Genomic DNA, 7,934 nt, shown 5'->3' with positions numbered 1-7,934 from the left:
AAACCTCCATATTGGGAAGGGAAAAGGTTAGAGGACTCCCACAGATGGGAGGCCCATATCAGTAGTGTATTTTAAGGACACACATCTCTGAATGATCAGTTAGGCAATGTTTTAGATATTTCAAGATAGGCTTCCTCCGTAAAATCTCTGTGGACAAGTAGCCTATAAATAGTATTCAAATAGGATATTCGACTCCTTCTGCACTATTCTGCACTCAACATCAAATAACTATAATGATACAAATTGTTAAATTCAAGTTAACAGAAGCGTCCACACTACAACGATAACCACATTAACAGTAGAGAACGACAACGCTAGCCATTGTTGGGATCACTTTCAGAGCGATTTGTTCCCTGTCCCCCAACCATACAGCGTCAACAACCAATCAAAAACGCGTTCTATTGAAGCGTTCTAGGTTCTAGGTGCGCGAGGAATAGATGCTAGGAGGGGAGAGGATGTGAGGCAGAGCGCACGGTGAGCTTTCCTGAATAACTGGGCATGTGAGCATATTGGTGTCAGTCAACATMAATTATAGGACGGCTTGGGAGACTGATGTTCCACGACAGACAYCACATCTCAGTATCAGAAGACCATATTTTCCTATGTTATTTGTTGACGCTGATACATTCCGACAAAATATACCATATGAGTGACCTGCTAATGTAGCCTACCTTTCTGGACCTTGTAAACGGTCAATAGACCCATAAATGATCCAAATAGTTGCATAAGCAGGCCTAGGCTGTATGCAGTTATTTCGGCATGAAAGACACATTCAAAACAGGACCTTTGAGCTGTTATTCAAATTAGCCTATACATCACTGCACTAAAAACATAGGCCTAATCAACTGTGGAGCATTGCGTGCCCGGGGACTGCAGAGTGCAGCCTGGAGGAACGCACAGATCTGACATTTCATAATCTTTTTACTTTTTTTCTTGCACTTTGACAGGTAAATATTCATATTTATATTATAGCCRTAATATTAAGCTAATTAATGGTKTAGTATCTACTTAATATTTAGCTTRTTACTACACACCTCTAGTCGCTCTCTTCCAGCTGTTCTCGTGTGACATAGGCTAGGGTATAAGCAAGCCTCTCTGCTATTCCTCTTCTCTTGAAAACACAGGAAAGGCTATAGGCTATAAACGCTATAGGACATTTATTTTGAACATGTTTTATACTAGGCATAATAGCCAATTCGAGGAGAGAAGGATGCTTGCTCTTGTTAATAGTGGAATGTAAAATTTGCCTACAGCATAGGACAAATTAACTGTCGGGGAAAGGGGAAAGTTGAGGAGAGAGAGTGCATTGTGATCATTTTGACCGGTGATCATAACATTGTTGCATGTATTGCAAATGGTTGCACAGGACAGACAAAAATAAGATTGAAAATAATTGACAAACATTAGAAAAATGGAAATCACTTGAAAACCACTTGACAACAAGGCAAGCAATGACATGCTGTAAATACACAGGCTAAACGGTGTTTTTTGTTGCTACATTTAAATATGAGTTTCAATATTATTTTTCATTACATGTACATTGAAGTGTTATTTGCAGTTGTCACTATGACAATGAACACACCCTGAAAGCCCAGATATCTGRGTTACCACCATATTAATAGGCCTAGAGGATGCATTGGATCAGTTGATAGACAGGTGTACTATAGAACCTTACGCTTTCCTCTGGAGTGGATGTTTGCCAACAAGTTATAGTTATGTATATTTTATCGTTCTTGGTGTGGATAGCCTACCATGTATGCACGGAAATACAGTGAGCCACTACTATTTTCGCCACCTGGTGTCGCAGTGTACCTCTAGTTTAATGACGTGTGATAAATTGGGGGCGCTGCGCTTTCGCGGGAACCACTTTGATAATTAGCATGTGACCAATGGGATTGGATATGCAAATATGAGGCGCTCGAACTCCCGTTTCCACGTTAAAGTCGGGGAGTGGGAAAGGTGAGAGGAGAGTCAGATGCACAAAGACTAGACGTGCAGATACACACGGACACTAATTTGACTGGGACGTTACTGGAGAGACCYTCAGTGAATATTCTGATTTCAACGTGGATCATTTTCCTATGTGCAATATGACTTTTGAGGAAACCAGTGGAGAAAACTCTACAGAAAGGTAAGATTATCTTTGCAACTTGTTGAATATGTCACTGCTGGAGCACTAACTGTCAAACTCGTCTCCCTGTATGCACGAGTTTGCCCAATCTAATTTAGCTAACTAGCTAGCAGTTACAGTAGCCTATATAGCTAGTTTCTATATTGATGCAAGGTGACTAAATAACAATAAAGTCGTATATTTGTCTCAGTATGGTTACCTATTATTTTGCACCCACAGGATGGATTCGGTGTCTAAAGCATTGGAGGAGGTTATCACCTCCGCGTTACCCCAAGGTTGCGTCACTGTAGGAGTCTACGAGGCAGCAAAGTCACTCAATGTGTAAGTGAAGCACGTTGCAAGAGATTATTAGCTACAGGAATAACGTTAACGTTAGCTACTATAAAATAAGACCTATATTCTTAAACAACTAAATACGAGYAGTGAATGAAGTAGCAAAATAATTTTTCTATAGATTATTCTTAAATTATTAAGCAGTAATACATCTACTCTGAAATAAGTTCATGCATCTATTACTGTAATGTTACTTGATTAGCTAGCTAATTGGATTGACATTTAATTCACCAGGGACCCCGATAATGTGGTACTGTGCCTCCTGGCCACAGATGAGGAGCAGGTCGAGGACGTGGCTTTACAGATCCACTTCACCCTGATTCAGGCGTTCTGCTGCGAGAACGACATCAACATCCTGCGGGTCAGCAACATGAGGCGCCTCGCTGAGATACTTGGAGGAGTGAAGCCTGGAGAAGAGCCCATGGACCTGCACTGTGTACTAGTTACTGTACGTTTCATTACTTTGTTCCTACTTCCATGTCCCTCGCTTTTCATCTACTTAACAGTGCTAGACTTTGATATCAGTTCCTCAGGTGGGGTCTCTGCCGGTGTGGTTCATTATACCAGCTAGGTTATAATAAAAATGTTAATGGATGCTAAAGATTTGCAGTTCAAGAGGTTTGAGTACAGCATGAAAGGCCTAGCCCTAGATGGATGCAAATACTTAATTTTAACAGCCACCACATCTGGCCTGGTAGTTATGTCTTCATTCATTGCTCAGCTCTTTGAAGCGTGATCCAGCTGACTGCAGCCGCATGATCTGCAGTGTGTCTGTGATGTGGCTTTCCTAGTAGTCTGACGTAGCTTACGCTGGCTGCAGTACTGCGAGTGATCTGACTSCAGTTACCAGGGCTARGTCCAAATGGCACCCTATTCCCTACATAGTGCACTATTTTTGACCAGGGCCCAAAGTAGTGCACTATGTAGTTCAGGGGGTAGGCAACCCTGTTCCTGGATTGCCGGAGGTACTGCAGGATTTTGTTCCAACTAGGCACCACACGTGACCAACTGAGCTAATTGATCAGTTCAGTGATTACCTAAGTTCAACACACCTCYTCTTCCAGGTCAGTTAAACCAAAAACCTGACTTGCCTGCGGCACCCCAGGACCAGGGTTGCCTACCCGATATAGGGAACCATTTGGGACGTAACCTAGACATTTGTGGCTGACTTAGCCTAGCGATGTGTACTCTTAACTGCTCTTCCTGTGGGCCACTAGTACTTTTTCAAACCCACGTTCCAGGAAATGAAGCTTAGCTCATAGGAGAAAGAGGATGAATGATGGCACGTTTACAGCGAGACWCTTAGACGGCAGAAGTCAGCACGGAGACATTTTTATGCCCTGCTCATACACTTCCTTGGTAGTGATCTGATCTCTGAGGCCCACTATCAGGTCATACCTCACGTTGCAGAGAACCCTTATCTGATTATGGTTGTTACAAAGAATTGTGTGTCCTTATATTTGATGCACATGTTTAGAAAGCACAGCAATAGGCTAGATGTGTGGTTATTAACTGTGTGTGTGCAGTTATTACCACACTTGTATAGAACACTCAGGCCTAACTGATTAGGGTTGTTCTACATTTATAAGGCATACTTGTCTGTATTTTAATGCATACGTTTTTAGAAAGCAACATTGGCCTAACTGTTTTTGTTTTCCATTTCTCTTCACAGAAGTCAACCACGTGCAAGGACCCAGCTCTGAGCAAAGTGAATCGCTTCTGTAGAGACAGTCGAATACTGGACCAGTGGGTCCCCATCATCAACTTACCTGACCGGTGAACAAGCAGCATGGACTCCACGTAACCACGTTGTACACTTTATATTGAAGCACAGCACACTGCACTAGATCTGTGTAATAATGCCTTTGTTGGAACTCATGAACAAACCTCATTCAACAGAGGGAAGAAGAACAAGAAAACCTGCTGGATCAGTGTGGATTTTATGCTGAGGTAGAGGGATTTAGCATTCTGGATTCCAGGACTGCCAAGGTAACAATGGTATGACTGTAATGCGAAGGTAGCGATTGGTCGTTGGTATGACTTTGTCCTCATGCCCAGGCGCTGCCATTACAGGAAGCTGACTCATGTAAGCACACACAGCAGAGCAGACATACGCATTTAGGGGTGAGCAGAGCAGAGTGCACAAGGCAGCAGGGGATTGGAATCTCCTGGATGCTCAAAGGACTGACTCCAAGGACCATACTCAAGGACTGAACTAAACCAAACTAGAGTTTTCTGAACTGGACCGGAGTAGTCTGGACTAGTCTGGGACTACAGGATGGATAATGCCTCAAGGAAAGTGGACCAAATTTCCATGTGGATATACTCTGGATGCTAAAGGTTTATGCAATTGTATCAGTAACTTACTGTATTATTCAACATTATGATACTGTATAAACTGAATACAGTAGATTACCATAGAATGCACAGTAAAATGCCATATGTTTGTTTTACAGCACACTCAGACTTTTCTAGACTTTTCTGTAATTTCAACAGTAAATGTGTTTTACAGTATTCATATAGTGCATTGTGGGAAATTGTTGTGGGCGGGAAAAGAGTCTCTGGCTCATTAACATATTATGGTGTGCCTTGTAAGAGGCTATATTTGTTGCACCCGTGGTGAGAATGCTGAACCCCCACAGAATACGGTAATATACTGTATTTTAGGGATTCTACAAACCTTGTCCTGAAACTCTACAGTAGCCAATTGCTGCCAGTCATATTCTGTAATTCAGAATACAGTACCAATACTGCAGTTTGAGCGCCAAAAAACGTTGAACACTCATTAACATATGTTGATGCGTGTGTTGTAAGAGGCTGTATTTGTTGCACCCGTTAGTGAGAGTACCAATTTACGTGATGCAGTATGGGGAAGTGATTCCCTAACAATGCAATGTATATAGGGGACAGATCAGAGTGTCAGCAAGTCTCAAACCTTTAATAGCTGAGTGGCGATCCATTTTGATCTGTTTTGCCCTTTAGTCACTGTCAGTTTAGAGCCTTTGTTAAAGCATAAAGTGCAAGTGATATAAAACAGCTAGTATTCATTAATATGCTGTAATATGCAAATGCAAACCTGCTTGCTCTAATCCCTTGTAGTTACAGTAAAATACTGTATTTTCTTAGTTTAGTCACTGTATTTCATTGCTCTGACATCAATTTACCATGAATATCTCTGTATTGTATTGGCACTATCCAGAGATTGTCAGCGATATATCATTAGATATCTTGTTGTAATTATAATTATTTTGAAGACCAATGTATCTTTAACTACAACATTTTCAGTAATGGTTATAAAAAAAAACAACGTTTTACTTGCTATGACATGTATTATTTATTTTTTTAATCAACCTTGGTTGAATGCACTGACTAAGTTGCTTAGGACAAGAGTACCTGCTAAATTACCAAAATGTAAATGTTAAAATAAAAAAACTTGCAAAGAACACTGTGTAATGTGTCGCTGCATGGGGAATTCTAGTAATATACTCTAAATTAGATTACAGTAACATTTTTGGTACTGCAAAATGTATTACAGTAGTTGTACTGTCAAATAAATTACAGTAACTTATTGGCCAATTTCTGCCAGTAAGTTAGTGTACATTGTACAGGAAATGTTTTACAGTGTGGGAAAAATACATCACAACTGTAATTTATATGATCTTGATTATTTCTGAAATTGTTATTTTGAGAATTATTTAAACTAAGAGGGAAGGTCTTGTTTAGGTCATTGTCAGCACAAACCAATGTATTGACTTAAACATTAACTTCGTTATTTTGTTTAATTCAATGTTTGTGTTAATTTAATGAATTGATGTTGCAATGTTCATCAGCTACCTTTGCAGAGAAATAAACTAAACTGAACTAAACATTTAATTGCTTTGCTTTCTTGGATTTTATGCAGTGAGTTATGAGCATCACTCAGCGGGTTTCTGAGTTACCTGTTAGGGACACATGAGTCCGGACTTATAATGCTTCTCTGTAAAGGCAATGGAAATCAGGGCCATTGAACAAGGATTCTGCTTTCAACATTTTAGTAGATGCCAAAAGAGGCTTTTCACTGAGGTCACTAGATAATTCAGCACAATTACAGCTGCAGTACCTTTTGTCATTTCTCATAGGTAGTGTTTTTTCCCCCTCAGCTGCAGGTTTTGACTAAAAGCCTCAGTTCAGGGTAATGGCATGCAACGCTTTCAAGTGATCTTGCATATTCAGCTGAATAAAGAAAGGATCAAGGATGTGTGCACTGTTTAACCTGGTGCAAAAAGCTAGCACTTAGTTTAGCTTGTATTTATTATGTAACATGTCTGAGCAATACAATACATCCCTCCATTGACACCAGTGGTAAACACTACAGCGTGTCTGTTATTAAAAGCCCTTGTAACAACAGTTCCACACTCTGCGTTCACATCTTAACAAAACATATAATTAACCATCACTCACGAGGGAGAATTCCCATACATGTAGTTTCCTTCTGTGAACAGCAGCATCCGTGTGTGTGATCACAATGACAGCTCTTGCTGTCACAGGGCCAAACACACAAGGGGATAAACAACAGTCCCCTGACAGGGCCAAAAACAGCCAGAGAGGAAAGAAAATATATATTACTAGCCAGCTCACTCAGAGGACACCAGAACTTAATGTGTGTGTGTGGAGCAGAGCAGGGGGACAAAGCCCTCAAAGAGCAGCTGATGAGTGTGTGACTATGAGTCAAGMCTCATTCAGACTCACAGTGAGAGTACGGGAGGGTACTACTGACTTCATAATAGCTATAAATAGACCCTATGAATGGAGGTGATGCAGTCCCAGTGACGCACTGATAGTAATAATAGTGTTACTATTTAGAAAGCAACACAAGCGGAGCTGGCTGTTAACTTGAAACCCCCTGATGTCGTTTTTGTTTTCTTCGGGCAAGTCACCATAGCGGTCTTCGCATGAGAGACATGGGTGTGAGCCCACAGTTTCAGTCATCAGATCAACACTGAGCAGTAGGATGCTATGCTGATTTGACTTGGAGTGAGTGAGAATAGAGGAAAGTTGCAGGTCTGTCCTGCTAGCCCTCTGTGGTATGGAATGCAGGGGTGTATGAATAGGGGGGCTACTACCTTCTCCTGAGGTAGCGATCTAGTGTTTTCACAGGAGTTAAAGAACTGCAAGTCAGGAATGGGGCGTCAGTRAGGTGGGTGACTGGAGGTTAGGAGAAGGCCAGTACACTGCAGCCTCACTCCTCTGAACTTTAACTCCTATTTTCCAATAAGAGTCATGGAAAATAGCTGGGCTGGGGGTACCACCAGTGAAAATCAACACATGACACTGATGACGGGAATTCAGCAGGGAGGAGCAAGCATAGACAAATGAACAGAACAGAACCCTACTATCATTTTCTGATGAACTCTGAATGCACAGTTTATGCAGGTTTTCACTATGGATCTATAGGCCTAAATCGCAATGCCAACAGAATGGAAACATTTGA

General features: G+C 41.2%; 1 protein-coding gene across 1 annotated transcript; it reads left to right on the top strand.

Moving 5' to 3' along the window:
* Nucleotides 1-1,942: 1,942 nt before the first annotated feature.
* Nucleotides 1,943-4,692, top strand: LOC111972372 (growth arrest and DNA damage-inducible protein GADD45 alpha). Its single transcript, XM_023999409.2, has 4 exons — nucleotides 1,943-2,131; nucleotides 2,351-2,452; nucleotides 2,699-2,912; nucleotides 4,137-4,692. Exons 1-4 carry the CDS (start codon nucleotides 2,082-2,084, stop codon nucleotides 4,242-4,244), a joined length of 474 nt encoding a protein of 157 aa, XP_023855177.1. The 5' UTR covers nucleotides 1,943-2,081; the 3' UTR covers nucleotides 4,245-4,692.
* Nucleotides 4,693-7,934: the final 3,242 nt, after the last annotated feature.

The sequence above is a fragment of the Salvelinus sp. IW2-2015 genome, linkage group LG13, assembly GCF_002910315.2.
Source record: "Salvelinus sp. IW2-2015 linkage group LG13, ASM291031v2, whole genome shotgun sequence".
Taxonomy (NCBI): domain Eukaryota; kingdom Metazoa; phylum Chordata; class Actinopteri; order Salmoniformes; family Salmonidae; genus Salvelinus; species Salvelinus sp. IW2-2015.
Note: the sequence above shows the minus strand (reverse complement) of the source record. Positions and strands in the feature narration are given on the sequence as shown.

What these genes read in the sequence shown, in the direction of transcription:
- LOC111972372 (XM_023999409.2), top strand. Translation starts at nt 2,082, where the DNA reads ATGTGCAATATGACTTTTGAGGAAACCAGTGGAGAAAACTCTACAGAA. An exon ending in GGAGAAAACTCTACAGAAAG is followed by an intron (nt 2,132 to 2,350) that starts GTAAGATTATCT and finishes TTGCACCCACAG; the next exon opens with GATGGATTCGGTGTCTAAAG. An exon ending in GCAGCAAAGTCACTCAATGT is followed by an intron (nt 2,453 to 2,698) that starts GTAAGTGAAGCA and finishes TTAATTCACCAG; the next exon opens with GGACCCCGATAATGTGGTAC.